Raw genomic sequence first — 13,164 nt, 5'->3', positions numbered from 1 at the left:
AATAGTGTTAGAAAGCTGCCTAGCCGCCACACTTAAAGTGTGCCTCCCAGGAGAAAATGAAGGCCGCCGGCTTTCAGTCATACTGGTGTGCCGACTCGGCTACAGTCATCACTCACAATCTTGTGAGCAGTGGCTGTAAGCATGCCCTGTCACTGACCGCCGGCTCTGCACTGTTAGGGTGTGCTTACAGCCACCACTCACAACTGTATGACTGAAAGCCAGCGGCTCCCGGGAGGAATAAAGTTAATTTTCTCCGGAGAGCTGCACTTTGAATACAGCCGCCGGGCACCTTTTTAATGCAATTAATCTGTAGGTTTATAGTGTTATCTGACCTGACCAGGTTCCTTCTAAGCATTGAACAGAACTGTGCTATTCATATCCATTTAATGTGTAGTGGCCGCTAATGAGGTTCTTGATCTCTTAATGGAACTCTGTCAGTACATAATGACTGTCCCACCTGCTTGGTTTCCCTCTATCTCCACCCTTCCTGGCTCTATATGAAGCCAGAGCTGTTAGTTTCACTCTCTATCCACCCTCCTCTTTGACCTACGCAGTTGAAAAGGTGTATTTAAATGATTGGCCCTGCTATGAAGCACAGAGCTCCTGTACTTGGTGTGAATAGTCATTCTGTGCTGGCAGAGTCACCTTAAATATGAGCTGACCTGCGGTTCTCGGCTAAAACCGGAGCAGTGATGTTCAGCTCTGTGCGCTGGTTCCATCCGGCCTGGGCCGTTCAGCTCTGTGCGCTGGTTCCATCCGGCCTGGGCCGTTCAGCTCTGTGCGCTTGGGCCGTTCAGCTCTGTGCGCTTGGGCCGTTCAGCTCTGTGCGCTGGTTCCGTCCGGCCTGGGCCGTTCAGCTCTGTGCGCTGGTTCCGTCCGGCCTGGGCCGTTCAGCTCTGTGCGCTGCTTCCGTCCGGCCTGGGCCGTTCAGCTCTGTGCGCTGGTTCTGTCCGGCCTGGGCCGTTCAGCTCTGTGCGCTGGTTCCGTCCGGCCTGGGCCGTTCAGCTCTGTGCGCTGGTTCCGTCCGGCCTGGGCCGTTCAGCTCTGTGCGCTGGTTCCGTCCGGCCTGGGCCGTTCAGCTCTGTGCGCTGGTTCCGTCCGGCCTGGGCCGTTCAGCTCTGTGCGCTGGTTCCTTCCGGCCTGGGCCGTTCAGCTCTGTGCGCTGGTTCCGTCCGGCCTGGGCCGTTCAGCTCTGTGCGCTGGTTCCGTCCGGCCTGGGCCGTTCAGCTCTGTGCGCTGGTTCCGTCCGGCCTGGGCCGTTCAGCTCTGTGCGCTGGTTCCGTCCGGCCTGGGCCGTTCAGCTCTGTGCGCTGGTTCCGTCCGGCCTGAGCTGTTGTAAATAACAGTCGATTTAGTTGGGGGCAGCCGATCTGATATTGATGGCTGATTTGTACGGATAAATCATCAATATAAGCTGCATGGATAACCCATTTAATGAAGGGTGCATGGCCTTGAATATATTTTTATTGCACTTTGTGTTACCCGTTTCATATTTGGGTTTTCTTTCAGGTTCCATTACTGCTAAAATAAATAGCCAGATGTCGTTTAGAGCCTCACTTAGCCTGTAGTCTGATTCAGGCCGTTAGGTGGCTTATTTTGATCACCATGCCTCGTGCCTTGCTGACTTAATTTATGTATCGTTTCCCTTTACAAACAAGTAATAGGAACTCCACTTGGCAGCTGCAGTAATATTGAGAGCACGTATCTTTAAATACTCCAGAAGGATTGCTGCAGCAGAAGGGTCATGTTGTGCTGCCACCTGGTGGATGGACAGCAGAATTGGCTCAGCATTTAAATGTGGAGGAATTTGTGAAAGTTTAGGTTTTAGTGACTTTCCACAATTTTACTGACTTTGAGAGCTTAAGCCCAAATAAAAATGTATTAATGTCTTGAAACAACTCCTCCTTCATTTTTAATGTGTTTTCCCCCCTCCCCCACTTTCTTGTGTCTCCTAACCAGATCGCGGTTATTCTCATGGACACTCAGGGAGCCTTTGACAGTCAGTCAACGATTAAAGATTGTGCAACGGTGTTTGCCTTAAGCACAATGACCAGCTCTGTTCAGGTACCACAGTGTGTGATATTTCTTGTCAAAACTAAAAGTAACCGAAGTTTATATATAAAAATTAATTGCCATCGCCAAATCACACTCAGTGACAAGAAGTCAAAAAGGGAATAGACCTGTTAATGATATGCAAATGATGTAAAAATAGAACTATAATTTTGAAAAACCTTTTGCTTTATTCAATATTGTGTGAGCACCACATGCATTATTACATGCACTAACACGCCTCAACATGTTAAATGAGGTTATTGAGAAATGTTCTGCCATGCTGAATGCGCTTGGGCATGCAAATCATCAATATCCGCTGCTGGCAGCTCCTTTTGCAATTACTGACCAATGATGTCCCAGATGTGCTTGATGGGAGACAAGTCCATAGACTGTGCAGGCCATGGTAGCATGTTTAGGCTAAGCAGTGGCATGAGCAACTTACTTGGCATTGTCCTCATAAAAACATGGCTCCTAGGACACTCTAGAGAAATGGCCGTACCACTGGTTCCATGACCAAATCAGTGTAATGTCAAGCTGCTAATGTAATGTTAATTCATTGTCACATAGACAATGAATGGTGCGGCGGTGCGCATGCTCGAGTGCCGCTCCGTTCAGACATGGCTCCTAGCCCCTTTTTCATGATCGATGAGAGTGCTAGTAGTGGTACCCTAATCTATTGATAGGGATAACATATATACTTTTTACAACCCTTTTAAAGGTCACAATATTGCAGGCTGCATCATGTCTTTCATAGGATTATACTAATAATCTTGCTCCCGGTTTTTAGGTTTATAATTTGTCCCAGAACATTCAAGAAGATGATCTTCAGCATTTACAGGTAATTCCCTAACTCCGAGCACCGCCACATACACAGTAGACAATCAGGCCGTGTAATTAGTTAACTTTATAGATTATATGGATACATTATAGGCAGCATCTTACCCAGCAGTCAGGGCTGAGCGGGGATGTAAAAATCATAAGTAAAAAAGGGTTTTTTTCCCTGCTCACCTGTCCCTTTGTGCCTGGCTGCAATCCCAAAGAGTCCAATAGAAATATGAAGAAATCCGGCACCAAAGCAATATGTTCTAAAGCTTTATTCCAAAAAGTTCTTGGGTATAAAAACACAGGCCAACATTTTTTGGAGGTGGAGGGCTTAATCCAGCAAAGTCCCAGGACACTGGTTTATGCGTTTCAGGGCTATATGTGCCCTTAATCATAACCTAGATTAACATTAACCATTAAACAATGTTGGCCTGTGTTTTTATACCTAAGAACTTTTTGGAATAAAGCTTTGGAACATATTGCTTTGGTGCCGGATTTCTTCATATTTCTGAGCGGGGATGTAGGTGAGGCTTAACTGACAAGCTACATCAGGAATAGTCCCGTACATAGCTGTAACGTCCCCACTGGCCCTTATTCATCAGACACAAGTTAAAGTTTCCTTTTGGCTACTGTCTAGCCGGTATTAGGTGTCCTATAAAAAAGAGGGCCACCGCAAAAAATAAATGGTAAAGGGTCCTATGGTGGTCTGCTGCCCAGGGCACATACTCTACTGTAGTCACAAGCGCAGAATCCACTTAGCCGGAGTACTTTTATTAATTTGCTCAATAGCTGATTTTTCATTTATATTGTGGATTCCTGTCGGCAGTACGATTTTTGTAACAATAAAGCAGTCAAAGGGGTTTTCCAACACAGGAAATACATTTTTTTTAGACCTTCTAAAAGAATAAAGAACGAGGCATACTCCTCTACCTGCAGCCCCATGGCTCCAGCTTGGGCTCTCCAATTCGGAAGTCGCAGGTGACTAGAAGAGCGTATCGTTTCTTGTTGGTGACGCTCTTCGAGTCATCCAGCACTCCTGTGACTTTTGAACTGAGCAGAATCCGCTTCCAGAGTCTTTTAGTGATGATGAAATGAATAATTGCTTAATCCTATTTCCTTGATCTGTCAAACGGATCCTGAATTACGGCTCAACGCTCCGTGGTTGTTGGTTTTTTTGCTTTTTTTTTTTCTCTTGTCTACTTGTTTTACACAATGTTTTTCCCCCAATTTTACAATGCATGTAACAATGCATGAAATTTACATTCATGTAGTCTTAAAATGGATTCATTGATTTCACACACTTTCCACCCCTCTGCTCAATAAATATTAAATGAAAGGCCTATGGAATTGAAACGCTAATCTCCTTACATCCCTAAGGGATGACTAACCATTTCTGAACTCTCCGCAAATGTTATTTTCCAGCTTTTTACAGAGTATGGACGTCTTGCAATGGAAGAAATCTACAAGAAACCCTTTCAGGTGCGTTCCCTCTTGCGTGTCTCCTAGCTTCTATAAGTGTGTAGATCCTGGTGTGTGATTAATGTGACACTGTACAGAAGGGGGATGCTAGGGTTAATTTAAAAATTCTCTTAATATTTTGATTCCTAGATGGCTTATGCGATACACTCCTGCTCTCCCAGCCTCACTTTTGTATTTGTGTATCTGTTACAGACTCTTATGTTTTTAATCAGAGACTGGAGCTATCCGTATGAACACCCATATGGATTAGAGGGTGGTAAACTGTTCCTGGAAAAACGATTGCAGGTAAAAAGTCATGTTGTTTTGTCTTGTGTATGTCCACTAGCAGGAATGTGTTACTTGTGCATGTTCAGGTTCAGGTTTGGGTTTTTTTTTTTTCTTTTATTCCTTACTACTGTCTATTTAGTATCCCATCACTGTTGAAGAACTTTGAATTGTAATTTTTATAATGTCTCTATGGGAGCACAACAATGGTAAATGCGTTCAAACTTTCTTCTTTTTCCCACCTGTAACAAGAATGTGTTCTAACCAAGTTGAAGCATTAAAGGGCAATGTCCACTACTCAGACAATCCCGCTCCTCTATCTTCATGGTTTCCTCTTGTAAAATAATAACACTTCTACTCCCTTCCGGTGCCGGCAGAGTTCCAGCAGTGTCTGCACTGGCTCTCCCGGGGATTGCGTAACATTGTAAAGCGATCCCTGAGGCCAGATGGCGCTGGCTTCACTCGCCTTAGGACAAAACACATACATCCAGTGGAAATGAGAGAACTTCAGTGCTCACTTTTTCCAGATGTATGTGATTTGTCCGTAATAGGGGAAATTGCAGCCATTGTTGATTGGCCGCATGGATGGCATGACATAAAAATGTTACGCAATCCCTGGGAGAGCCTATGCCGACACTGCTGGAACACTGGCATCGAAGTGGTGTATTTTACAAGGGAGAAACATGAAGATTGAGAAGGGGTTGTCCAAGTAGTAGTGGACAACCCCCTTTTAAAGAGCTTGTGCTAAGTTTATAATGGGGGGGATAACATACTGTGTGCGGATGAGAATGAATGGAGCTAAGGTTTGTATGCTCAGTCTCTGCTTCATTCAGACAATGCTCTGCAGGGGCCACATTCTTGGGATTGGTAGGGGTTCTGGCTTTTGGACTCCAGCTATCAGGAAGTTATGCCCTATTCTATTGATAGAAGTAAACTTCTATACTTGGTGCAAAGTATTTGAACTTTCCCCTTTTTGTCTTGCAGGTAAAACAAAACCAACACGAGGAGCTGCAGAATGTCAGGAAACATATTCACTCTTGTTTTACGAATATCGGCTGTTTTCTCTTGCCTCATCCTGGCCTTAAAGTGGCAACCAATCCTTCATTTGATGGTAGATTAGTAGGTAAGCTCATGGTAAATGCACTTTTGTGGTCGCCTGTGTAATGCAGTTCTAGCCATCCATCCAGTATAAGTTTTATAACTTTTAATAATGTGACTTTATCCGCATTAGACATAGATGACGAGTTCAAGAAGGAACTTCAGAATCTGGTCCCTTTGCTTCTTGCTCCTGGGAACTTGGTAGAAAAGGAAATTAGTGGTTCCAAGGTGACTTGTCGAGATCTCCTTGAATATTTTAAGGTATGTTACAAGCGGGGGAATAAACGGCTTGTGTCTTCTCATTTTGTGCAAGCTACTTGTTCATACAGGTAATGTTCAGTAAAGACTTATTGCAGCTACAGAGACTTGTACTGCGTGACAGCGACCAAAAAACATTGCCAAATCGTAGGCAATTCCCATTGAAGCCTATGGCAAGTGAGTCGCGTGTGATTTGCAACCAGCAACTGAAAATGTAAAACATTTGGAAATTACTTGCTGCTCTGGTGATAGGTGACAATGTGACACCATATGAAATCATTAGATGCGATGTCGCAATCTGAATGTAGCGAGACGCGTGTCACCGTGTGTAGCCACACAGATGGATAGTGAAGTAGGCAGGGGCTCAGTGATTTATGATGAGCATGTGCTCGTAATAATGCAGCCTGATTAGCCTCTGTTGTGTACAAGTGCTTTAGTCTCTTTAGAAGCATTTAGAGGCCCCATCAGCCTTTCTGATTTGTGTTTCTAGTAAATCCTATTTCTCCATGAAACAACAATTCTGCAGCGTCTTTTCTTACAATTCTGTGTTGTTCCTCTGGTGTCTTTCTAGTAATTTGTGAACACCTTGATAACTGGGTGTTACCAGCTAGGGGGCGTGTCTGACACTGACCAATCAGACCGGACTCTGCCAGACTGTAGGGACACACCCAAATGTCAATTTATTCATAAATAATCCGGAGGAGGAACAGAGAAATGGTACAACACCGTAATGCAAGTATTCACTAAAACTGCAGAATAGATCGCCTCCTTTTTAATAAAGGCATCAATATCCTGCCAATGGCAACCAGTAAAATGATGACCAGCAGGTGGATTCATAGTCCACGTAACTTGGGTCTGAATAGCTTGTTTGGCAATTGTAATGTTCCTCTTACTGTTCACCATTAAGCACATTGCTGAAACCATATTCAACTACTATGTGCAATATACAATGTACAGAAATTAAAAAAAAATAATAATATAGATAGGAGGCAGATCTATGGGAACTGAATAAGAGAAATGCCATTTTCATGGATATAGATAGATATATGCACACACTATATAATACCAGTATACACATGCATTATAGTGTATGTATATATAGACATGAACTGGAATATAAGTTGGTGTGCATGTGTTTTGTGTTTTTTTGTTTTTAAATCAAATGTTTTTTATTGATTTTTATAAAGATTTACGCAAAGGGAAAAATAAAAGGGGGGGGGGGGGGAGACGACAAACAGACAAACATTGACGAAACAGTTCTCCACCCCCCGACCTTAAGAAGCATTAAACATGAGTCATTTATACATCTTGGCTCTGCAAAACCAGCATAATTAGATGAACAAATATTTGATCATATAACAATAGTCAATCCAATTACATATAACTTGTGGAAGTACTAAGAACATTTTAATTAGTTTTCAAAGAAGTTTAATTTGAGGCATCATATAAACGTAACTCAAAGCAAGCCGAGGCGAAATCTCCTCAGTTCCCTAGATGTCAAACCAGAGCCATCAATCCATAGACCCCATATCTTGTCAAATTTACAGATAGCATCTCTTTTTAGGTATATGCCTTTTTCTGGCGTGCATCTTCACGCTCCCCACTAAAAAGATAAAAGCAAAGTGAGCAAATCCCCTCCATAAAGAAATAAACCGCAACAGTGCATGTAAGGGTACTTGGTTAACCAAATTTTGACGCCCGACTAATGGACACCCAGCAATAGGGAACTAAATAAATGTAATGTCCAGCTCAAAGAAAAGGCAGGCCACACCCTTATGTGCAAAAACCTAAAGAGATGGACTGGAATATAAGTTGGTGTGCATGCATATAATGTCTGTAAAGCGCTGTGGAATTAATGGCGCTATATAAATGAGTAAAATAAATACATAAAATGCAGCATGTCAGCGCATGCTCACACTGGCCACTAAACAGACAAAACCCAAGATAAAAAACAAAGTGAGCAAATACCCTGCAGTAACTAAAAAGATTTACATCACTTGACCTATGGTAAGGTTTTAATACTAGAGGTTATGACCGTCCCGAATAGGGTCACCTTGATGTGGTGGGATGGCTTTTACATTTTTTTTTTAATCAAAATTATGTTAACCAAGTACCCTATGTTATTTTCATGCACTATTGCTATTTATTTATTTACTGCAGGTTATTTGCTCACTTTGTTTTTATCATAGTATCATGTGTATTTTATATTTTAAAGTGTGTGTGTGTATATTTAATTATATTACACACACACATGTTAAAATACAATTGGCAGGTTGTCATTATAGTTTTCATTGTCCGTTTCTTATTTCTAGGCTTATATTAAAATCTATCAAGGAGAGGAGCTTCCCCACCCGAAGTCGATGCTGCAGGTATGAATCTAAAAATTAAATATTTTTCTCTTGTGCAAGAAAAGCCGTAACGTAAACACTTTTAAACATATATTTTCTTGTGGTTTTTTTTTTTTTTTCTTTCTATAGGCAACAGCTGAAGCCAATAACCTTGCAGCTGTCGCTGGAGCGAAAGACACATACAGCAAATACATGGAACAGGTAAGATACAGCCATTAATCCCCTGACAAATTCCCGCTCTCCTTTCACAAGCTTTCCATTTCTTCTATCAGTCTGCTGCTAGAAAACCAGTGACCTCTCGACATGTTAATTGATAATTCCAGTGTATTCTTTCAGTGGCCCAAAATCTGACATAATCAATAGGTCTTAGGGTTGGATCTAATAATTTATCTAATATATAAAAAAAAAAAAAAAAATCATTCTGACATGGTCCATAATAATTATGTGCAGACAACTGATTGTAGGGTTAGTGTTATTTATGATCAGAAAAAAACAACAAACTCTGGCAAAATTAAAGCAAAAATGTTTGCTTCAGCCTAGGAAATGTTTGGTTTCTAACAGTATGACCTGTGCTCCATCAGAGGACATTGGAATAAAGGGTATTCGGATGGAAATATTTTCAGCACATCCACTGGATTTGCCAATGATGTATAAAAGCTATATCTCACTATATGAGGAGCTATATGGAGAACTGGAGTCTCCTGATGGAGGGCGAATATCACTTTAAATACCATTAAAAATGTCCTTAATCAGAAATGTCAATTTAGTTACATAGTTACTATGGATAGGAAAGGATAAAGAGTCGGCCCTAAAAGAGCTAATTTTTTCCCTTCCGATCCAGTTGTTAATCTCCTGGGCCAAACGTTCAGAAAATAACCTTACACATTTACATAAGCATTTATATCTTCTAAAAATTGGATTGTTAATCTGTATATGTGTGTGTGTGTATATATATATATATATATATATATATATATATATATATATATATATATATATATATATATATATATATATATATATATATATATTTTAACAATCCATTTATTTATTTTTTTTAGCCAATGACTGTTCCTGTTGCTATCAGCTCTTGAGAGATTGAACCTTTCTTTCTCCAGAAGGAGTGAATGTCCTCCTGTTTATTTTTTTTAGGGGGTTTAACATGAAACGGCCTATGACCATACCTTTTGTATGCCCCTTATCAGTTCTGTGGCTTTTCTTTGTAGTTTTGTAGTTTTTCTAACTCCAGGGTTTCCTTTCTATAAATTGGTGCCCAGAATGAGGTCACACTAATCCTTTGTGAAGTGGTGTATTACATCCCTGTCCGACTTGGTTATACCTCTTCTAATACAGATAATAATAGGAGAAACAGAGTACATATAGGCATAAAAACAGTATAACTTTATTAAATACCAAATATAAAAGCGGCCACTAAAGGTGGCGGCATAAAGTAGATAATAGGTTACAGAATGCAGCACATAGTAGTGTGTATACAGGGTATATATACTTTGAGAAAAATTTCCTCAAGGAGAGGGAGGAAGGAAAGGCAAGCACAAAAAATAGTACACACCATGCATATGCACAAATCCGCACAAGTGTACAAATGAATATACAGTGTCAGTGTAAATACCAATATCGCTTACCAAACACAATTCTAGATAGAAGTAAAAGACAGGCCAAGGGCCAGGAGAAACAGAGATACCAAGTGGCCCCAATAGAGCCTCGACGCGCGTTTCGCCCCTGAATAGAGGGCTTTCTCAAGAGGCATAGATGTGTAGAGGATCAGGACCTTTTTAAAGGCTGATACCAGGTCACGTGACCGCATCGTAGGTCACGTGGCCGGAAATCAGGAAGTGATCAGTATCAAGCGGCGCATGCGCCGGACGCCGAGCATTGTCGGCGCGGGCAGCGTCCGTCACCCGGCAACGCACATAGCGGAAGCACATGGTGTGTGCCCCGGAAGTACGTGGCTAGGAACAAGACGGCCGTGCCCGGGCCGAGAACAGCGTACCTCCGGCGCATGCGCACCGCAAACTGAACACCAAACAAAGAGTTGCCACTAACAGGAAGAAAGCAAACCACGGAAAATGGACAGGGATCAGAATACAGGGGACATCATACATCTCAGATAATATAGCAAAATACAACATGAAATAATTTAATCAAATGTAAAAGTTGTATCAAAACAGAGAATACTGTCAAACATATAGCAGATATCCAAGTGTCCGATATATAACACCAGTCCCATAAGATCCAGTTTGGTCAGCACGTGGGTCACAGAATGTTTTCTTTTATATGTTGTATCTTGGCAACACAAAATGAAAAAACAAAAGGAAGAAAAAATAAAGTAAATAAAGTGAAAAACACACACCAAGTGATATTAAAAACAAGTTACAAAAATTAAAAACAAAAGGATCAAGGGCCACAAAAATAAAATATAATAGCATAACATCTAAGGCGGAGAACGATCCGTGGGAAGACTCATCTTACAGAAAAGGAGCGAAGCTAAGTGTCTCGTTAAGGCCTAGGGGAGACATGGTTTTCAGACGTATGATCCATTTAGTTTCTTTTTGGCCAAGGATCTTAGTCCAATCACCACCACGGGAGCCAAGGTGTAAAACATCAATTCCACGCACCTTCAAAGATTTAGGGTCACAATTATGTTTTTGTTGGAAGTGACGTGGGATAGTTTTTAATTCCCGTGGATCGGGCACCGTCTTTGCCGCGCCAATGTCGCGCACATGCTCCCGTATCCTCACCCGTAGCTCCCTCGTGGTAAGTCCGATATAAATTAAATTACAAGCACAAGTTGCGTAATAGATTACATTAGTTGAAGCACAGGATATAAAATGACGGATTTGATAGTCACGGGAGCCATCGGATGAGGAAAAGGAGACAGAGCGCACGGCATTGGCGCAGGCCAGACAGCGTCCGCAGGGAAAGAAACCGAGTCTTGGTCCACGGGACCCGAACGGGTTGGTTGGTGGGGGAATGTAATGACTCCGTGTCAACATGTCACCGAGGTTATTGGCTTTCCTGGGTGTCATGAGTGGGTGCTCCCCCACAAGGTCGCGTAGGGAGGGCTCCGCACCAAGAACACCCCAATGTTTGGAGAGGATCCGCCGCATCTCCCCCCACTCGTGATTGAAGGTGGAAATGTAGCGGATCCTCCCCGTATCTCTCTTTCTACCAAGAGGAGTTGAGTATAATAATTGGTTACGAGAAGTAACCCTCGCCCTCCTATAGCCACAGCGGATGCATCTATTACTGTATCCTCGTTCCTGGAATCGTCGAGTGAGATCAGCTGACTGAATCTCAAATTGAGAGTCAGTTGAGCATATGCGCCTCATCCTCAGGAATTGTCCCACCGGGACGGCACCAATGGTAGAAGTAGAATGAGCAGAGGAGGCATGAATGAGGGAATTTGTGGATGTCAATTTACGAAAGACATTTGTCTGTATATAACCTCCTTCATCAACTTCCAAATTAATGTCTCTTCTAATACAGGTCTAAATACTTTCTAGACCTCACACTGTGTAATGTCTGCTGTCTACTATTGTGTTTTTGCTGTGGATCTGGTTTAATGTAGCCCTGTTCAAACACAGGTCTGTGGAGGAGACAAGCCATACATTGCCCCAGCAGATCTCGAGAGAAAGCACTTGGATGTGAAGGAAACCTGCGTCAAGCAGTTCCGCTCGGTGAAGAAGATGGGCGGAGAGGATTTCTGTCGCCGATACCAGGATCAGCTGGAGGCAGAGATAGAAGAAAGCTATGCAAACTTTATGAAACACAATGATGGCAAAAATATCTTCTATGCTGCCCGCACCCCGGCCACCTTGTTTGCCGTCATGTTTGCAATGTACATTATCTCAGGGCTGACTGGTTTCATTGGCCTGAACTCTATAGCAAACATTTGTAACCTCATCATGGGGTTAGCATTGCTGTCCTTCTGCACCTGGGCTTACGTCAAGTACTCTGGAGAGTTTCGGGATTTGGGAACCTTAATAGATCAAATTGCTGAAATAATTTGGGAACAGGTTGGTATCTCCGGTAATGTCTCTTTGTGGTGGTGTTCATTTCCAAAAATTTAGGTGGCTCTTATGCCTGAATGTCTTGCAGATGTACAGAAAAGATGTTGTTTTTTTTTTTTGCTTTCTACAGTTACCAACATTAGGGTCAAGGCTTCTCCACAAAAAATCTGTGACTTTTGGCATTTTAATGCGATTTTCGCCCGGATCTGACAAAGGGGTTGGACAGGGGGTGTGGTTACCCACGCTCCTCAAATTCATGATGAGCGGCGACTTTCTTTACGCCACAAATCTTACTCCAGTGTCTGACAGCGGTAAGATTTGTGGCAAGGCACGTGCCACTTCACGCCTTGCCTGATTCTTTAAAGGGCGTGCTCCTCTTAATGAATATTCTGATTCTGGCCATGTTGGCTCTGACCGTACACCCGTCACCTTACCTCCTGATCACTTCATTCAGTATGTCTGCATCATACATTATACTGGAATGTGATTACATTTAATGACAGAGGAAGGTTTTCCTTCCCCCAGGCATGTAACCTGTCATTTTTCAAGTGCTATGGATGACATCACATTTAATAGTTTCATGTAACTCCTGTAGTAACTGGTTTTAATGAGTCGCTGTTCTAAGCTCAGAATCGCATGATGTGGCTGCCACGAGATCGAGATGACTCCACCATCAGGGACGACTGATTCAGTAATTTTGCCAATGTTGCCCCAAACTTATGCTCATTTGTCCCTGTAGATAGGCATGACTGGCAGCCACAACATGGGACCATCCAGTAAAGGAGGCCGTCGTGGTGTATGGCACAACTTGT

The 13,164-nt window shown here is 42.5% G+C and overlaps 1 protein-coding gene across 3 annotated transcripts in view; it reads left to right on the top strand.

Moving 5' to 3' along the window:
* The window catches only part of ATL2 (atlastin GTPase 2), a 64,996-nt gene that overhangs the window by 48,130 nt on the left and 3,702 nt on the right, over positions 1-13,164 (top strand). For all 3 annotated transcript variants that reach the window (XM_073672524.1, XM_073672526.1, XM_073672525.1), the window contains exons 4-12: positions 1,960-2,064; positions 2,840-2,890; positions 4,297-4,353; positions 4,546-4,638; positions 5,602-5,740; positions 5,849-5,976; positions 8,286-8,342; positions 8,451-8,522; positions 11,927-12,358. In XM_073672524.1, coding sequence (XP_073528625.1) covers positions 1,960-2,064; positions 2,840-2,890; positions 4,297-4,353; positions 4,546-4,638; positions 5,602-5,740; positions 5,849-5,976; positions 8,286-8,342; positions 8,451-8,522; positions 11,927-12,358 — 1,134 coding nt within the window. The remainder of the gene's footprint in view (positions 1-1,959; positions 2,065-2,839; positions 2,891-4,296; positions 4,354-4,545; positions 4,639-5,601; positions 5,741-5,848; positions 5,977-8,285; positions 8,343-8,450; positions 8,523-11,926; positions 12,359-13,164) is intronic.

Source organism: Phyllobates terribilis, unplaced genomic scaffold (genome assembly GCF_046119375.1).
Source record: "Phyllobates terribilis strain yellow unplaced genomic scaffold, ASM4611937v1 Scaffold_3__8_contigs__length_932513732, whole genome shotgun sequence".
NCBI classification, from domain to species: Eukaryota; Metazoa; Chordata; class Amphibia; order Anura; family Dendrobatidae; genus Phyllobates; species Phyllobates terribilis.
The sequence above is the reverse complement of the archived record's forward strand: the minus strand, read 5'-3'. Positions and strand labels throughout refer to the sequence as shown.